The sequence below is a fragment of the Puma concolor genome, chromosome B4 (assembly GCF_028749965.1).
Source record: "Puma concolor isolate L17-30 chromosome B4, mPumCon1.1.hap2, whole genome shotgun sequence".
In the NCBI taxonomy this organism is placed as follows: Eukaryota; Metazoa; Chordata; class Mammalia; order Carnivora; family Felidae; genus Puma; species Puma concolor.
This window is the reverse complement of record NC_141673.1, coordinates 592,452-611,697: the sequence shown is the minus strand read 5'-3', so window position 1 is coordinate 611,697 and position 19,246 is coordinate 592,452. Positions and strand designations below refer to the sequence as shown.

At 49.0% G+C, this 19,246-nt stretch overlaps 1 protein-coding gene and 1 pseudogene across 4 annotated transcripts in view; both read left to right on the top strand.

Annotated features, from left to right (window-relative positions):
• MOV10L1 (Mov10 like RNA helicase 1) overlaps positions 1 to 19,246 on the top strand; it is a 73,312-nt gene that overhangs the window by 44,635 nt on the left and 9,431 nt on the right. For 3 of the 4 annotated variants that reach the window (XM_086711938.1, XM_025926601.2, XM_086711940.1), the window contains exons 14-21: positions 1,371 to 1,429; positions 1,840 to 1,937; positions 13,371 to 13,479; positions 13,940 to 14,118; positions 15,351 to 15,497; positions 15,946 to 16,067; positions 17,456 to 17,555; positions 18,480 to 18,644. In XM_086711938.1, the coding sequence (XP_086568064.1) occupies positions 1,371 to 1,429; positions 1,840 to 1,937; positions 13,371 to 13,479; positions 13,940 to 14,118; positions 15,351 to 15,497; positions 15,946 to 16,067; positions 17,456 to 17,555; positions 18,480 to 18,644 (979 nt within the window). The remainder of the gene's footprint in view (positions 1 to 1,370; positions 1,430 to 1,839; positions 1,938 to 13,370; positions 13,480 to 13,939; positions 14,119 to 15,350; positions 15,498 to 15,945; positions 16,068 to 17,455; positions 17,556 to 18,479; positions 18,645 to 19,246) is intronic. The other variant, XM_086711939.1, reaches the window with a different exon arrangement.
• On the top strand, positions 4,639 to 5,975 carry LOC147578804 (small nuclear ribonucleoprotein G pseudogene; annotated as a pseudogene).

The window sequence follows — 19,246 nt, the reverse complement described above, 5'->3', positions numbered from 1 at the left end:
AGGCGGAATGGCCCCGGCTCGCCAGGCACGGAGCTTGGAAAGCCTCCCCCAGGAAGGCCTGGCCGTTCCTCCGTTTCTTCCCCTTGAATTGATCCGCTTGAGTGTCTTGGAGCCCAGGTAACTGTGTGCGAAGAGTCCTTGCGGGGACACAGCGGGGCTGCCAGGAGCCTCGTGCCCGGGGCCCCAGAGGAAGGGCCTCTGAGGGCTGTGCTTGTGCATTCGGTTTTGCCAGCTTCACACCCCCACCCGCCCACCCACCCCCTACCCACGACTCACCGGAGGGCGACCGTGAAGTGTCTGCTCTACACCTCATGATTCAGGTGAGAAACAATCACCTGGTCCTTGGGCTCACAAGTCTGAATTTTCCAGAAACCTGTATGCGGCCCGATTTCTGAGCTGGTATGGAGCAGCTCTTGTACCTTTGCTTCTTTGAAGGCCAGATGTTCTTTCTGGAACAGACGTCCATCTTCAACTGTGCCTTGGAGCTTTGGTCATCCCATTTCATTGAAGATGAGGTTTTATTTTACGTTTTTAATTCTGTTTGTTGTGTTAAGAAACAAGACAGGCCCACAACGGAGTGGCTTATGCTGAGTGCCACGTCACCAAACAGGGAGGCGATTACCGGTTTGGCTCCCCCGAAACGGAATCTTAGGCTGGTCGGTCGGGAACTGCCTGGTCGGGACTGGTCAGGACTGGTGAGGCTCCGCCTGCCGGACCCCTGCCCGCCCCCGCGGAAAGCGAGCTGGGGAGAGCCGGCCCCCTGTCTTTCCCGGGATAACTCCCTCGTGCCGTGCCCGTGCCCGTGCCCGCTGCCTTCTGGCTGCGGGAGTCCTTCGCGTCGGACAGCTCCTCGGAGCCCCTCTGTCCGCTGCCTGGGATGCTGCCTGGTTCGGATCAGTTTTTACTCAGAGTCTTAAAATTGTTAATAAGCCTCAGTTTATGTTTTAACTTCGAGTTGTGAATTTCAGAGGTTTAAATCTTTACAATAAAAATTACTTTGTTGTTGAGGTAGTGGTATTAATATTTTAGGCTGTTTTTCTGTTTTTTCCCCCTACTTGTTCTCTTTATATATTTAAAAGAGAAATACTCCCAGAAAGGAAGGAGTCCCTGCTGTCCCCATACGTGGGATGTCTCTGTTTAAAGTTCTTCTGTAAACCTCCTAATGTTGTCATGTTGTGTATAGACAGACACCCACTGAAAAATGAGCCCCTGCGCTCCAGACTCCCTGGCGGGGGCCTCTGAGAACCTCGGGGGCTCTGACTCTAAGACGGACCCTCTATAAGTATTCGTACAGGTTAGATTTCCACGACCAGTACTAGGCCAGTATTTCTAAACTGGAGGTGAATTATTCGATATTCTCTCTCTGGCAGGACCACGAGCAGACGGTGTCACTTTGCGCTTGAACACGTCATCCACTTAGGTGTTAAAGGTATTATTTTTGTGGAATGATAGTTCACTTCTTCCCAGAGTATTTTTACAAGTTCCATGCAAAATTTTGTGTAAAACACAGTCTCTTCGGTCGTATATTACAAGTAAAATTATGTGATATCCAACGTTTTTCTTTGCCACTGGCAAGTTTCAGTGTCTCTTTACTATTTAATCTGTGTGGAAATTACTGAAACTGAAGCCGTTGCCCTGTGCTTGTCCCTTCGTAACATAATTAACTTTTGTGCCTCCAAATGGGCACATGGCTCCGTTGTGAGCAGTACCCAGAACTGCTGTTCTGCTGTAGCCGAGAAACCAAGTACGGGACCCAGACGGGAAAAGCCTAGGCTGCTGCCGTTCATTCATTGTTTTCAAGCTTTCGGTAACACCTACCTTCTTATCTCATTTTAAAAGTGTTGTTTCCAGAAGAAATCATTTTACAGTCTCCCCAAGTGACGGTAAACTGGAACGACGTACAAGACACCAAACGTGATGGCCAGCCCACCAGCAAGGTATTGCTTCGATGACTTTGAAATATTTCGTAGATGGTACATTAGTTCTCAGTGGCCTGGAATTTTAGAGGCGTGTCGTTCAAATATAGCCCAAGATCACAGCTCAAATAAAACTAGGATATTCGGGGGTGGCTGGGGTGGCTCAGTTGGTCTGACTCTTGATTTTGACTCAGGTCATGAACTTGTGGTTTGTGGGATCGAGCCCCGTGTTGGGCTCTGTGATGACAGCACGGAGCCTACTTGGGATTCTCTGTCTCCCTCTCTCTGCCGCTCCCCCACTCACATGCATGTGCACGCATTTGTTCTGTCTCACGACAAATAAGTAAAAGCTAAGGTATTCAAACAACAGATTTAGCGTGAAGTTTATATACAGTTACACGGTACAGTAAGTGGAGAAAACCAAGGTGCAGATCTGTTCATATGAGCTTATCATTTAATTTTAAAAGTATATGCTTTTCTTGTACACTCAGGCACAGGCACATTTATATGATTATATATGCATAGAAAATGTCTGGAAGAACATGCGTCCACCAAATGATTAACATTTGTAATCTTTGTTTTTTTGTGGGTTTTTAAGTTTATTTATTATGAGAGCAAGAGGGAGCATATGCACATGTGTGCAGGGGAGGGGTGGGGGGGGGCAGAGATAGAGAGAGAGAATCCCAACGTGGGGCTCAAACTCACAAAGCCTGAGCTCATGACCTGAGCCAAGATCAGGGGTCAGACATTTAATGGACTGGGCCACCCAGGCACCCCAACATTTGTAATCTTTATGAAGATTATAAAGATAGTTTATTTTTCACTTATAGAAGCCGGTTCCATAAATAGTTCCATAGTGCCTGTTTTGTGCCAGCTATCATCTAGGCTGTCCAAATGTTTATATGAGTAAAACAGAAATGGTTTTATTTATCATTGTGTTTCCAGTAATGAGAAAAACTCTCCATGTCTGTGGTGGGGGCTGTAACCTAGAGTACTGTGCTGTTCGAATTTGCTTTTTTGAACATGCTTTAAATATATAAAAAATACAAAATTTTAATTCTAATATTTAGAAACTCTTTCACCATTTTGTAGCCCCTCTCCAAAAATGCAAAACTAATAGTTTTAGAATACTTACCTACATATTCACAGAAAATCCTATGAAGGAAACATTAAAAAGTTTCCATTAAAATCACCTTTCTTTCTTACCTGATCTAAAAGTAGCAAAGGATCTTCAGTGGAACAGACACAGCGTCACCTGCAGCACCCCGCTCGCCCGTCCACCCTGTGGCCTGATTCTCAGGGAGGGTCTGTCACCCTGATGGGGACTCGGTGCCAGGTGGGGGAGGTGGTGCTGTTTGTGTGGGTCACATTCCTCATCAGCTGAACCTCAATATGTTTAAATGCAGAACATGATCTTCTTATGGATAAGCTAGGTCGCAAATGAGCTTGAGGTCATTCCACACATCAACCAAGATGCAGTTACAGAGACTGAATCTGCCTTCCTACCTTAACTAATCAAAACTCAGACAAAGCACACAACACAACAGTTTCAGATACTTGTGTATCGCATGTCCTAGGACAATGATTTCTGACAGAGGAAGCAAATGAGGTGACCCTGTGATTGCCCCAGCTTACGATCTTCAGAGCTCCCGGGCCAGGGACCAGAAAGGGAGGCCAGTGGTCTACAGAATTGAGGAGACACACCTGGTGGCAGCGTAAGGACAAGGTGGATGGCATTCACAGGGCAGAGGACTGGGGGAGAGCACAGGACAAGAAGGGTCTGCAGAGCCCCCCCCCCCCCCCCCCCCGGAGTTGTGTCACGAATGCATGCCTGGGAAAGAAGCCCTGGAAAGCAGAGAGGAAGCCCGAACCCATCCCCACCCTTCCCCCAGTGCCGGAACGACTGGTTCCCAAAGCCAGAGAATTCACAGGGCAACAAGTAGAGTCCTCAGAGGGTGTTGCCTGCGGGTGGGGAGAGTCTAGCCCTACACTGCCTGCCAGCCCCACCCATCCACGGCCCGAGGAGAGTGGCTCTCCAAGCAGTGCAGCCACATCCCACAGCCAAGGTCAAGGATAGTTGCGGGAGTACATACACACAAGGTGTAAAATTCACAACAGCTGGTATCTAATCCAGAAATAAACTGAAAAACACTGTCCATAATAAGGAATTTCAGGGCCGCCTGGGTGCCTCATTTGGTTGAGCGTCCAACTTCAGCTCAGGTCATGATCTCAACGATTTGTAGGTTCGAAGCTCCACGTTGGGTTGCCCTGATAACACGCAGAGCCTGCTTCAGATTCTCTGTCCCACCCTCTCTCTGCCCTTTCCCAGCTTGTGCTCTTTAAAAAAAAAAAAAAAAATTGGGGCGCCTGGGTGGCGCAGTCGGTTAAGCGTCCGGCTTCAGCCAGGTCACGATCTCGCGGTCCGTGAGTTCGAGCCCTGCGTCAGGCTCTGGGCTGATGGCTCGGAGCCTGGAGCCTGTTTCCGATTCTGTGTCTCCCTCTCTCTCTGCCCCTCCCCCGTTCATGCTCTGTCTCTCTCTGTCCCAAAAAAAAAAAAAAAAGTTGGAAAAAAAAATTATTTTTTAAGGACTTAACATTGCTGCTTTATTTTAATATGAAATTTATTGTCAAATTGGTTTCCATACCAAAAAAAAAATTTAAAAAACAATTCCATCAGTTGAAATCAACTAAAGAAAATAATAGTGGTATGCCAGGCCTAATAATGCAGGAGCGTGAAGGATGCCACGAATTCCATCTGGGGGTGTCTTTGAGCTTGCCAAGTAGACACCATTAACAAAGCTCACCCTCCTAAGTTGAAAAATTTATGGACGAGAAATTATCATTGAGATTAAATGGTGGCAGACATGTCCAGGGAATATTGCGGGGGTTCAGTCCCTTCATGAATCTTGGGAAAGATGGACGTGTGGAGATGGCAACTAGTGGGCGGCAGAACGACATTGGAATGGTGGTAATTCCAGGAAATTGTGTCATCCTGTTAGAAGCCTTGGAATGAGCATTGTTAACAACGGGTGTGTTATGGAAGAAACCAGTGGCTTCCACGTGTCCCCTCTCCATAGCTCCTACTATATAAACATTTTCCTACTATATAAAAATCAGGTTGTGCATTTTCATATGGAACTTTCTTGTTAAATAAACTTCTGTAATAGTCAAAAAAGTAATAACAGTGAGTGGTAGGAATTAGCAGACATGGACATCAAAACAGTTATTATAATTATACTCCATATGCTCCACATTCAGTGGAGATACAAACAATAAAAGATAACTTTCTAGAGACAAAAACTCAAGGTCTTAAGATGAAAAGTATATCAGACAACTAACAGACTAGAGACTACAGTCAGAAATATTAGTAAATTTGAACACGGATAGAAACTCAGCAAAGCGAAACAATAAAGAAGAATCTTAAAAAAAAAAAAAAAATCCAAAAAAGCATCAGTGAGCTGTGGGACAAGTACCCACAGCCGTGCATCCACACAATTAGAGTCCCAGAGAGGGGAGTGTAAGAAATACTAGAAAAAACAGTGGAAACTTTCCTGATTCGATGAAAACTATAAACCTACATACATATCCAGGAAATTTAACAGACCTGAAGTACAAGAAATCTGGAGAAAACTGCACCAAGACACATGACAATCAAATGCCTGAAAGTTGCTTAGAAAGAACTTATAAACCTTAGAAACAAAGTCTCATTATAAGCAGGGGAGCAGAACAAGGAACGGCAGCAGATTTCCTATTGATAGCAGTGGGGTGGCTCTGGAAGGTGCTGGCAGGAAACACTGTCCGCCTGGAACTCTGTGCCCAACCTACACTGCAGAAATGAAGAGGATGTACACAATTATCCAGACGTGCCTGAGCTGAAAGATGGGGCAGGAGTTACCGCTGACCTGTACCACCAGCCGCGAGAGCCCTTACAGCACACGGAAACCGCCCTAGAGGGACACGATGGCCTCCCTGGAGGAGCAAAAAGGACTAGAAATGATCAGTGGGTGTGGACATGTAAAGAATGTTTTGTTGCAGAAAAAAATCCTCTTTAAAAGATAACTGAGTTTTTAACTTACTTTTTAATTCATTTAAAAGCGAGCACACGCACGGCAAAGAGGGGCAGAGGGAAAGTGAGAGAGTCTCAAGCAGGCTCCGTACTTGGCACAGAGCCTGATGCGGGGCTCAGTCACAACTGTGAGGTCGTGACCTGAGCTGGAACCAAGAGTCAGATGCTCAACCAGCTGAGCCACCCAGGCACTCAGTAACTGACTTTTTAAACAGAAGGAAATCCTATAAAATGTGATGACGTGGGTGGACCTGGAGGACATTATACTCAGAGAGATAAGCCACGTCCTACAGGATCCATCTCATATGAGATCTCTTTTTTAAAAATTTTTTTTAATGTTTTTTTATTTATTTTTGAGACAGAGAGAGTCAGAGCATGAGCAGGGGAGGGGCAGAGAGAGAGGGAGACACAGAATCCGAAGCAGGCTCCAGGCTTTGCACTGTCAGCACAGAGCCCGACACGGGGCTCGAACTCACGGACTGTGAGATCGTGACCTGAGCCGAAGCCGGATGCGTAACCAACTGAGCCACCCAGGCGCCCCAACATATGAGATCTCTAAAATGATAAGACCCACGGGGAGCCTGGTGGCTCGGTTGGTTAAGCGTCCGACTTCGGCTCAGGTCATGATCTCGTGGTTCGTGAGTTCGAGCCCCGTGTCAGTCTCTGTGCTGACAGCTCAGAGCCTGGAGCCTGCTCCAGGGGCTGGGGGGAGGGAATGGAGAGCTGCTGACAAGTGGGCACAAAGTCTCAGTCCTACAGGGGGGCAAGTTCTGGGGGTCTGCTCTACAGCTCTGACCTGCATTACATGCTATACTGTACACAGGAACATTTTTAAGAGGGAAGATCTGAAGTGAAATGTTCTCACTGTGGTAACATTTTTAAGTGATACTTAAATAATTTTTTAAAAAAAAAATTTTTTTTTCAACGTTTTTATTTATTTTTGGGACAGAGAGAGACAGAGCATGAACGGGGGAGGGGCAGAGAGAGAGGGAGACACAGAATCGGAAACAGGCTCCAGGCTCCGAGCCATCAGCCCAGAGCCTGACGCGGGGCTCGAACTCACGGACCGCGAGATCGTGACCTGGCTGAAGCCGGACGCTTAACCGACTGCGCCACCCAGGCGCCCCGATACTTAAATAATTTTTAAAAAGATAATTGATTTTTTAAGTTCTTGAAATAGTAGCAACGTATCACGTAGTTTGTAACATACGTAGATCTAAACAAGGGATAGGAGAAGAGAGTCTCACTTCTCTGATACCATATTGGTGTAATTTACTTGAAGTAAATTGTGATCAGTTAAAGATATATACTCTAAATCCTAGAGCAACTACTGAAATAACAAATATAAAGAGCTAGACCCACAAAGGAGATAAAATGGAATTATAAAAACAATTCAAAAGTAGCCAGAAAAAGACGGACACATGGACAGTTGTACCATGACCTGACTTAATTCCCACCCACCTGTGCAGTGATTTACTTAGAGTGGGCGTTGACATCTCTGGCTACAATTGTGTGTCTAGAACAGTTGAGACACAGAGAAAACAAATGGCAAAGTGAGAGAGTTACATGTAACGGCATCAGTAATCACATCATGTGTTCACAGTCCAAACACGGCAGTTAAGAAGCAGAGATTGCCGGCTTGGATAAAAAAGAAAGACCCAACTATATGCTGCCTATAAGAAACACATTTTAAAGTTTTTTTAATTTATTTTTGAGACAGTGTGAGCAGGGGAGGGGCAGAGAGAGAGGGAGACACAGAATCCGAAGCAGGCTCCAGGCTCAGCTTTCAGCACAGAGCCCGATGTGGGGCCCGAACTCACGAACCATGAGATGGTGACCTGAGCTGAAGTAGGACGCTCAACCGACTGAGCCACCCAGGCGCCCCACTAAGAAACACATTTTAAATATAAAGACACAAATAAGTTAAAAGTAAAAGATGGGAAGAGGTATCAACAAGAAAGACAGTAACAGTCACAGGATGGGGCGGCGGGGTGGCTGTGTGAATGTCAGAGTAGGTCTCGGAGCATAGGGAGGATCAAGGTGGTGTCACAGTATCTCAGGAGTGCCTAACAATCCTAGGCACTTCTGCACCTAATAACAGACTCAGGGCACACGAAACAGAAACTGATAAAACTGCAGGGAGAACCAGACAAGTTCGTGTGCTGGTCAGTGATGTCAGCACCCCTCCCTCTGGTAATAACAGAACAGACTGACTGAAAGTGATCAGTGCAAGGGAGCAGAACAATAGCCTCTGTGACCTGAGGGATGTTTGGTTTTTGTTTTTTTTTTTTTTAATTTTTTTAATGTTTATTTTTGAGAGAGAGAGAGAGAGACCGAGCACAAGTGGGGGAGGGGCAGAGTGAGAGGGAGACACAGAATCCGAAGCAGGCTTCAGGCTCTGAGCTGTCAGCACAACGCCCGACGCGGGACTCGAACTCACGAGCTGTGAGATCATGACCTGAGCCGAAGTTGGACATCCAACCAACAGAGCCACCCAGGTGCCCCTAAAATTTTTTTTAATGTTTACTTTTGAAGGAGAGACAGAACACGAGTGGGGAGGGGCAGAGAGAAAGGGAGACACAGAATCCCAAGCAAGCTCCAGGCTCTGAGCCGTCAGCACAGAGCCCCCAGTGTGGGGCTCAAAACCACAAACCGTGAGATCATGACCTGAGCCGAAGTCAGACGCCCAGCCGACTGAGCCACCCAGGCACCCCAGGGGGATGTTTATAGAGCACCCCACCTGGAAAGAACTGAATACATACACTTTGTGTAGAGGTGGACACAACACGCACTACTGGTGACCTTATCTGGGGCCATAGAACAAGGCCACCAAATGCAAAAGGATGAAAGTGATACAAGATACGTTGTGTAACCGCGTGGACTCAAGTTAGAAATCAATAGCAGAGGGATCTCCAGAAAATCCCCAAATCTCAAGAAACCAAAAACACACTCATAGGCAACCCACTGATCCCAGAAGAAATCAGTAGATAAGCGAGTGGTTTTCCCAGTGTGAAAGTGACGGTATAGCACTTCCAACACTAAGGGGCCGCCAGAGCCCTCGTCAGGCAGATTTACAGTGCTGAGTGACCAGGCTTCAAGTCAGTGACCTCAGCTTCCTCCTCAGAAAACTAGAAAAATAAGAACAAATAAAATGCAAACTAAGCAAAAGAGAGAAAATGATAAACATTGGTACAGGAATCAGTGGAATAGGAAACAGAAGAACGGTAGAGGAATCAGTGAACCCAAAAGCTGGTTCTCAGAGAAGATCAATAAAATTGATAAACTTCAAAGACTGATGGGGGAAAAGCGTGAAGACACAGGTCACCAGAATCCGGGAGGAGATAGGTGACGTCACTGCGGGCTGCGGATTTTGAAGAAGATTGAGGAAGAGTCCTGGGGGACCCTTGACGTTTGACGTGTCAGCTGGCCTGGGGCCCAGGGTGTTTGATACCTAGTTCAGTCGTGTTTCTGGGTAGGATTGATGGTGGGTGGGGGCCGGGGGGGTAATCCCTCCTGGGAGACCTGAATGGAGCAGGCAGGCCCGGAGGGACACCCCCTGCTCTACTGCCTCTAGTGGGAACATCGTCCTGTCCTGCCTTTGGACTCGGACCATCAGTTCTGTGTCTCCAGCGTGCCAGGGGCACACCCCGGACTTCTCAGCCTCTGTCAACACATGAGCCAGTTTCTTCTAAGAAATCTCTTTTTAGCTTATGCATGTATGTCCTGTTGATTGTTTCTCTAGAGAACTCAGAGAGAGAGAACTCATATGCATATGTATGGGTGTGTATATGGAAGAGACCAGGAGAATGGTTCATCCCAGGAATGAGAAGCCGGTTTAACATTCCAAAGTCAGTCCGTGATATTCATCATGTTAACAACCCAAAAAGGAAAAACCATCATCTCCATAGATACAGAAAAGGCATCTGACAAAACCCAACATCCATTCCTGATCAAAAGGCTTAGCAAACTAGAAATGGAAGGGAACTTCCTTTACCTACAAAAAACCCACACAGTGAGAGACCAAATGCACTTTTCCCATGAGGATCAAGACATGTCCACTCCTGCCACTAACATTCGACACTACAGGAGGTCGTAGACCAGCACTGCAGCAAGAAAAATAAAAGGCACCCGTATTGTGTGTAAAATCTGATGGACTCTGAAAAGAAGCTAGTGGAATTAGTAAGTGGGTAGCAAACTTGCAAGATACAAGGCCAGTATACAAAAATAAATTGTGTGTGTGTGTGTGTGTGTACACACACACACACACACTAGCATTAAATACCCAGAATCAAATTTTTAATACTATATAAGGTAGCATCCAAATGTTCTTAAACATTGGAGGTAAATGTGACAGAAGATGTGCAAGACTGTACCCCTGGAGTCCCCACAACACTGATGAGAGAAACTGTTCATGTATCAGAAACCCAAACCGGCCTCCAGACTCTGTGCCAGTCAGGTCCAAATCTCACCAGACATTTTTGTGGAAACCGACAAGCCAACTCCAAAGTCTGTATGGAAATGCACAAGGCCTAGAATTTTCAGAACAACTTTGGAAAAGAACACAAACTCGGAGAACTCACCCTGCCTGATCTGGAGATTTGTTGCAAAGTTACAACAATCAATACAGTGTGCCACTGGCATCAAGACAAACAAATGTATCCGTGGAACGGAATGGAATGCCTGGAAATAGACCGGGAATTTGGACAATTGACTGAATAGACGTGCAAAGGTGGTCAAAGTGGGGAAAGGATAACCTTTAACAAAAGGTGCCATGACAGTCGTGTCTGTGTACAGAGGTATGATACGTCACAGCCTGCACAAAGATTAACTCAACAGATCGTAGCCCTAAATATAAAGCCTGAAACCATAAAATTTCTAGAAAAGCACGTGATAGAAAATCTTAATATATTTAGGTAAGATAAAGAGTTTTTAGATAAGATGCTAAGAATGTGATCCATAAAGAAAAAATACTGATAAATTTGGACTCCAATGAAGTAAATTTTGCTGTTCAAAAGACCTGGTTAAAGACAATGAAAAGACAGATGACAAGACGGAAAATCTTTGCAAATCACATATCTGAGGAAAGACGTATTGAGAACAAAGAAGTGTGTACACTCAGTAATTGAAGAAATGCCTAACTTAAAACAACTACAAAGTGCCCAGCCAGCTTGTCGCCAGAGCATGAGGCTCTTAAAACTGAACCAAAGACGTGAACACATACTTCACCAAAGAATATACAGATCTTACTCCGCTTACAGTGGAGTCATGTCTTGTTAAACTCAGCATAGGTTGAAAATGCCATAAGTTGACGGAGCAAACACCTAACCTACCAAACATCACAGCCTAGCCTGGCTCGTAACAGTGGGGCGGAATCCGCTAATGCAAAGCCTGTTGATGATAAAGCGAACACCTCGTGTAACGTACTGAGTGCTACACTCTCAGTGACAAACAGAATGGCTGTCTGGGTACAGGATGGTTGTTGACCTTGTGATCGTGGGCTGACCGGGGGCTGAGGCCGCCGCCCAGCAACACAGGAGGATGGCACCACACATACCGCTAGCCCAGGAAAAGATCCAAATTCAAAACTCCAAGTACAGTTTTTACAGAACGTGTACCACTCTCACACCATCACAAGACAAACCACTGTCAGGGACTGTCTGTATGCAAATGATAAGTCATGAAAAGATAACGTTAGTCCCTAGGGAGCACAGGTTAAAACACAGGGAACTCTGCTACTACACCAGTATTAAAATGGCGAAAACGGAATTAACAGGACCGACCACACTAAGGGTCGTGCGTGTGTGCAACAGCTGGAGCCCGGCACGGGCCGGTGGGGATGCAGAGTGGCACGGCCGCTTTCGAAGAGAATTCCTGAAGAAAGCTAGGCCTGCACTTGCCATACGGTCCAAGCGCTTCACTCGTGGCGCTGGCCCCGGCAACGCACGTGCGAGGAGTGACGCACAAGCGTTGACAACGGCGCTGTCAGTCATGGCCAACGCGGGACCAGCCCAGGGTCCGTTCCCATGCAAGTGGGTAGAGGAGTTGCGTGACGTTCTCCTGGCGCAGTGGTTCTCAGCAGTGAGAGGGGTGGCACAGGTGGGCCTCAGGACGGTTCGTCACACTGGAGAGATGTCAAAAAGTGCACGATCGAGGCTTCCGTGTACGAAGCATTCTAGGAACTGGAAGCGCTCTGTTGACAGCGGGGGACGTTTTATGAGCCCAGGAGTGTTTGTCGAATCGGGATAGTGTCGTGTGTACGTGTGACACGACTTGTCCATACTTGTCATGCCACTTTAGAGGCATACACCGCATGGGAAGGTAAATTGCTGTGTCCTTCTGGACAAAAATTTGGCAGCGTGTGTATAATTTCTAAGTGAAACTTTTACTTTTTAAATTTTTTTAGTGTTTGCATTTTGAGAGAGAGTAAGCGAGCGAACATGAGTGGGGGAGGGGCAGAGAGAGAGATGGAGACAGAATCCAAAGCAGGCTCCAGGCTGTTAGCTGTCAGCACAGAGCCCGGTGTGGGGCTTGAACCCACGTGCTGCGAGATCATGACCTGAGCTGAAGTCAGGCACTTAACTGACTCAGCCACCCAGGCGCCCCTCAGTGAAATTTTTAGTAACAATTTTCCTTGCAGGATTTGTCCTAGGAAAGTGATCCTGTGATGCAATCCTGTGATCAATGTGCCGAGTTGTGTGTTACAGCATTGTATGTAACAGGGGAAATTTGAAAACCAGTTCCCTCGGTCCAGGACAAACTCAGTTTATGTTTCAATTCACCCAGAACCGGTTCTTCTATAGGATTTGGAACACCACTGGTAGAGAAGCACCGCCAGCCGTTGGCGGTGCCTGAGAGGCGCGTGATGCTCAGAGTGAGTGCTAACCTGAGCTGTCCTTGGGAGGGCTTGTTTACATTGTAGAGAAAAGGGTTTTGCCTGAGGGGTTCCACGGGAGCAAGGGACCCCAGGACTTGCCTTCAGCCACTGCGGGATCTCCCTGGTAGGTGAGCAGGTGCAGCGGGGAGGATGCAGAAAAAAAATACACCTTAGATACATGTAACCCTTTGTTCTGGAGTCGCCATCACAGGATTTAGTCTGTTATATTTATTTTTGTACGGGGATTTAAAAAAACATACACCTTTTTGGCAGCTTTTTTATCAGATGCTGTGTATTTTTATTATGTTTTGAAACTATGTGACCTGTGATCCATGCAAAGACCTGTTAAGTAAATAAAACAACTAGAATGGGGGATCCAGGCAAAAAGAAAAAAAAAGAAATGAAAAAAGAAAAAAAAAGTAGAACGTCAGCAGTGCTTATGTTCACTCTTCAAAGCTGTGTAAACAAACGCAAGGGTTTTTTTAAGGCTGTTTTTCTGCATGATTGTTTCTAGAATTGGAAATCCACGAAGGACCAAAGTAAACACGCAGCAAAGGAGAGGCAAGCTGGTGCCCAGGACGCACTGGGGCTGGCAGCCTTTGCCAGAAAGCCAGGTAACCTGGGTGCGTATTGCGAGGGGCTGCCTACGGGCCGACCCCTGGCGCGGCCCGCTCCTGCAGAAGCGAGACGGGTCGGGAGGTGTGTGTGGTCTGACCACAAGCCAGAGCAACGAATGCTTGTCTCCACTGAAGACTGGGGACGTGAGGTTTCAGGTTAGGTCCTCGACCTGAGATGTGACGACGGGCTATTTTCGTTGACCTTTTCCAGAGTGCGTCTCCAACATGTTAGGTGATGCTGCACGTGTAAAGCAGAAAAATGAATTAAGTGGCCGGTGGTTTTGCCCTCGGCTAAGCTGATTTTCCCCACTCTGCCTGCCCGAGTTGAGGCTGTTAGAAAGAGCGCCTCAGCAGTGGGCTCTAAGGAGCCCCCCCCGCCTGACTGGCAGTGTCCCGGCTGTCATGGTGGCCCGTACTGACCCATGCTCCGGCTGTGCCTAACACCATTTCTCCACTCTGAATCCAGTAAACGAAGCCCAGATCCCCAAGGCGAGAGAAAAGGAATTTTTCAATCCCGTGCTCAATGAAAACCAGAAGTTAGCGGTTCGAAGAATTCTCAGTGGTGACTGCCGCCCGCTCCCGTACATTCTGTTTGGGCCTCCTGGAACCGGGAAGACAGTGACAATCATAGAGGCTGTTTTACAGGTAACCACAGGTGGTGACACGGCCACCAGTAAACTCGGCTCTACACTGGGCCTTCACGCCCTTGGGAAGTGCTAGCTCCTGCAGAGTCAGAAAGCGGGGACAGGCTCAAAAACCCGTTACTTCGCGTTTAGCTGAGTCTGTTCTGTATTGTTTATGGGAGCATGTAGGGTTTTCAAAGCTTATTTCATCGGTTTAGAAAGGACTCTGTTGCCCGCATATGTGAAATTTAAGGTACAAAAACAGATGAACAGAAGGGAAGGGAAGCGAATATAATATAAAAACAGGGAGAGACTCTTAAATACAGAGAAAAAACGGGGTTGCTGGAGGGGTTGTGGGAGGGGGGATGGGCCAAATGGGCTAGGGGCATTAAGAAGAAAACTTGTTGGGATGAGCACTGGGTGTTATACGTAGGGGATGAGCCTCTGGAGTCTGCTCCTGAAATCATTATTGCACTATATGCTAACTAACTTGAATGTAAACAAATAGGTAAGTAAGCAAACAAATGAAACAAAATTTAAAAAATAAAGTGTAGCCTATCATGCCAGGCACTTAAAGATGGAAATTGTTCAGGTGGAAATAATGAATAAATAAACATATACGTATATGGAATGTAGAAAGGACTCTATTCTTAGAACGGTCAGTCGCTCTGGGGTGCCCAGCTGGCTCGGTCAGGGGAGCATACGACTCTTGGTGTTGGAGGTTGTGGGATGTCTGAGCCCCATGGTGGGGGTAGAGATTACTTTAAAAAAAAGAATCATCATTGACTCATCACATCATGAAATTTTCCTGCAGAAAATACGTTCCTGTTACAGTAGCTCAGCCACCATTCTGCAGAAGTTTCTGGTATTTCCATTATTTAAAAGTTGAATTGGTGGAGATCGCGTGTAGTATTTTTGTGTCATTCGGGATTCAGATTAGCAGGTGTGTGCTGAGTGTGCAGCTGGCACCGTACCGCGAGCCGTGCACACGAGAATAATCTGACGCTGTGTCTGCCTTGGGAGGGTAGCCTGGGGTCTGGGAGGACAGAGAACTCCCTCGCCTGCCCTCGTGTCTTGCTGGCATGTGCACCCGATGGGAAGAATCATCCCTGCGTGAGTCTGAGCCCACACGTGAGCCCACACGGCCAAACCCGCGTAGTGAGCTCGCGCACGTTGGCGTCAGCCTCCCTACCCGTGTCCGTACTTGGCAGGTTGACATTTACCACCTCTGTTTCTCCTGTGTCCTGGTTGAAGGTGCACCGCGCTCTGCCGGACAGTCGCATATTGGTGTGTGCGCCCTCCAACAGTGCAGCCGACCTCGTGTGTCTGCGACTGCATGAGAGCCAGGTGCTGCGGCCGGGTGCCATGGTGCGGGTGAATGCCACCTGCAGGTTCGAGGAGGTGAGCTGTCCCCGCCTGCTGCCATGGAGGCCCTCCCACCCGCACCCAACTCGAAGTCCTTTCTCCTGCTGCTTCTGCGAGATGAGCATTTGCAGCTTATTAAATAGCAGCACTTCTGCTGTCCCTTTGGGAAAATTAGAAATTCCTGGTTTGCTTAACAAAAGAAACTGAATCTAGAAAACGTATGCACTTGTTTTGGGGAAGGATCTCCAGGATGTTGTGTTATATTCATGGCTCCAGAGTCTGTAGAACATGGACTAAATTGGTATGAAAATATAAAATATTTTGATTTAAGAAAACAATCTTCAGTCATTTACTTAGTTTTAATTAAGAAGTGGGACTAGGACGACATCATCTTTTAGAATTGTTTTCAGCTCTGTGACTATGTCCAATTGAAAGAAACACTTAACTCTCTGGAAAGTAAACTGACCCCCCCTCCTCCCTCCAGATGATCGTTGATGCTATCAAAGCGTATTGCAAAGATGGAGAAGACATCTGGAAGGCCTCGCGCTTCAGGATAATAATCACAACGTGCAGCAGTGCGGGGCTCTTTTACCAAATAGGAGTGAGGTAGGCACTAGGCACGGCCGGGGTCTCTGGCCTCCCAGAGCTTCTGTCTGAGGGGAGGCTGGCCTGCTGGGCGGGGGCGCAGAGAAGCCACACTCGTGCCGAGACCCCAGCGGCGAGAGGGGCCCAAGGCTGTCCCGAGGGGGGAAAGGATAAGGAAGGAGCCTGTGGCAGCTGGGGCTGCAGGAGGCTTGCAAGTAAAAAGGAACAGTACCAACTGATGAAAGTAACTTTCAGTAGGGGCCCCTGGGTGGCTCAGTCGGTTAAGCGTCCGACTCTTGATTTCGGCTCACGTCATGATCTCACTGTCCGTGAGTTCGAGCCCCACTTCGGGCTCTGGGACTCTGTACTGACAGCTCGGAGCCCGGAGCCTGCTTCGGATTCTAGGTCTCCCTCTCTCTGCTCTTCCCCTGCTCACACTCTGTCTCTCTCTCAAAAATAAAGGTTAAAAAAAAAATTTTTTTTAAGTAACTTTAAATAACTGAGGAACGCAATTGAAAACTTAAGTGCTGCTTATATTCTAAGAAAGGTACATAATGTTGCGTTTCTTCAGCAGGAATTGGGACATGGGGTAGAAAACCGGAAGCCTGCGATTTCCCCCTTTGGTCGGGAGGGACCTGTGGGTGTTGCTGTGGGGCCGCAGCCTGACTCCCAGCAGAAGGAGAAAGTCAGGGTCCAGCTCTACTTCACCGCACACCACTAGGCTCTGATGGCGGCTCTTTGGTCTCGGCCCAAAGTTTGTCCTGTCGCCAGTGGCTCTGTGGCTCCCGGCACCGTGTCCCTGCTGCAGATCTTTCTGCAGGCTGCCTGGGGCCCAGGGCACACGTGCTCTGCGCTATCCCCTAGCCCCTCCCCTCCCCTCCCCCCCCCCCCCCCCCCCCGCCCCTGTCGGCTTGGAAGGTTGGGGTATTGTCCTGGCCAAGAGCACGCTCATGAGGGGGATCGGGGAGGGCAGCAGTCACGTGGGGGAAACTGAGGCACGGGGTCACACAGTCCGTGAGTAGAGGAGCAGCGTTCCAACCAGGCTTGCCCGCTCCCCACGTGCTGTCAGTCCGAGCCTCAAGGGACCGAGGAGGGCCTGCTGTGCTGTGAGCCCCGTCATGGAGCTGCCCGCCCCAGCCTCTTCTCAGTTGTTCCTTCCCACCCTCATCCTCTGTCCCCCTGCGTCTGTTTACACACGCACCTACATCCTGTAGAGTCCCAGGTGCTGACAGGACTTCATTCAGGTCTCCTGACAGGCCCGTGGCCTGTAGTTAATCTGCCCAGGTGACACCCACCTTCCTGGCCCCACTGCCAGGCCCTGGGGCAGACGTGGCCCTGCCGTGTGAGTCGGGTGTCGCTGGCTAAGACACTTAGACAGAAATGACCATTCAGTACACCTTTGGTTCTAGAGTCGGACATTTCACACACGTGTTTGTGGACGAAGCAGGACAGGCCAGTGAGCCAGAATGCCTTATTCCTCTGGGGCTGGTCTCAGACGCCAACGGCCAGGTGAGGCCTGCTTGCTGTGGGGTTCTCATCCCGTTCCCCTGCTCTGGCATGCGCTCTGCACACCCCAGCACAGGGTGAGACAGGTGTCACAGGGGTGACGGGCTCAGGTGAGGCACCACGGACCCCGAGGCTCCGTGACACTAGGGCCTTGCGTGGACGAGGAAGAAAGGGCTGCTCTGCCTAGATTGATTCGCTTGGGAAACAGACTCCAAGAGTCTTTGTGCAGCCAGACAGGGACATCCAGGCGTTTCCTGGCTCACCGCCCAGGGTTCTGACCCCTCTGCTCCCCCCCTGCCCCTTGCGGCTAACCCCTTTTATCCCAGGCTGATGCTTTGGCTCTTTCCTACTCAACACCTGTTGCTTCCTCCAGCACTCCCCCTGATGGTGACCCGGGGTCCTCTCAGGCTTCCCTTGGCCCTCTCCTCTGCACACGTCCGTCACTCAGGAGAGCCCTTCCTAGCTTCTCCTGGTCCCCTAGACACCTGCCTCCTCCCATCCTGATTGCCTGGTGTGGGGGCAGCACAGAGAGCAGGGAGAAGACCTGGTTCAGCTGCAGCGTGGGCCGTGGGCGGTGGGCGTGGGCCAGGGCCCGCAGGCAGAAGGGGAAGGGGCACAGCGTGCACTTCCAGGGGACAGAGACAGAGGCCACCCAGCCACTTCGTTCTTCACATCCTGCCGCCCTCATCTGAGCTTCTGCCACCTTGCTCGGGCAGCCGTGCTGCGTCCCCCGTCTTCTGGAGCCCAAGTGATGGTGGGGGCCGGCCGCCTCCCAGCCTGCCCTCAGGGAGCCTCAGCCAGCCGGGCCACCAGAAGGCGGAGGCCAGCCTGGTGCACACGTGGCTGACCCACTTCCCAAACCTCTCCCAGCTGTGGTTGCGAGTCTGTGTCCCTGCACTAGTGTGGGTGCCCGCCTGTGTGCCACAGATTGTCCTTGCCGGAGACCCCATGCAGCTCGGCCCGGTTATCAAGTCCAGACTCGCCATGGCCTACGGGCTGAATGTGTCTATGCTGGAAAGACTGATGTCTCGGCCGGTGTATATGAGGGACGAAGACGCTTTCGGTGCCTGTGGCGCCTACAACCCCTTGTTGGTAAGCACAGACTCCCCGTGGCATGTGGTTCCTCATGGCCTTCCACCACAGTCCCCGTGCGCACTGAGCTCACACTCCCCTCCCCCATCCCAGAAGGGACTTTGCCAGCACCTCTGTCCCAGTAGCTCAGCCGTTCCAGACAGTCCCGTCTAAGGCTGATGGCTGAGGTTCTGTAGGGCCAAACACGAGAAGAGTTAAATCTGAGTTAATGTGGGAAAACGGGAAAGAGCCTTCTAGTTCATAGTCTGAAAGAAGAGGCCGTGTCTCCTTCCTGTGGTGCTAGTTTGCTGGTTAACCTGCAGATTCCCTTCTCAGCCAGACTGTGACCGCTTCAGAGGGATGGGCCTTGGAATCTGCATTTTAGCCCCCTCCCCCACAGGAACACTGGAGTTTGGGAGCCTTGGGTCTCTGGGGTCCCTCGTTAAAGTGAGCCAAGTAGCACATTCTGTAAGTTCCTGCAGCACAAAAGGAGAGTTCCTTCTAAACTTTAACAGTAAACAGAAAGGAGGCGTGGTGATCATGGGCAGGTTTTCCTGGAAACGGCTTGGGACCTGTGCCAGGCAATGGGCCCTCAGGCCCTTTACCCACCTGGAGAACAGAGG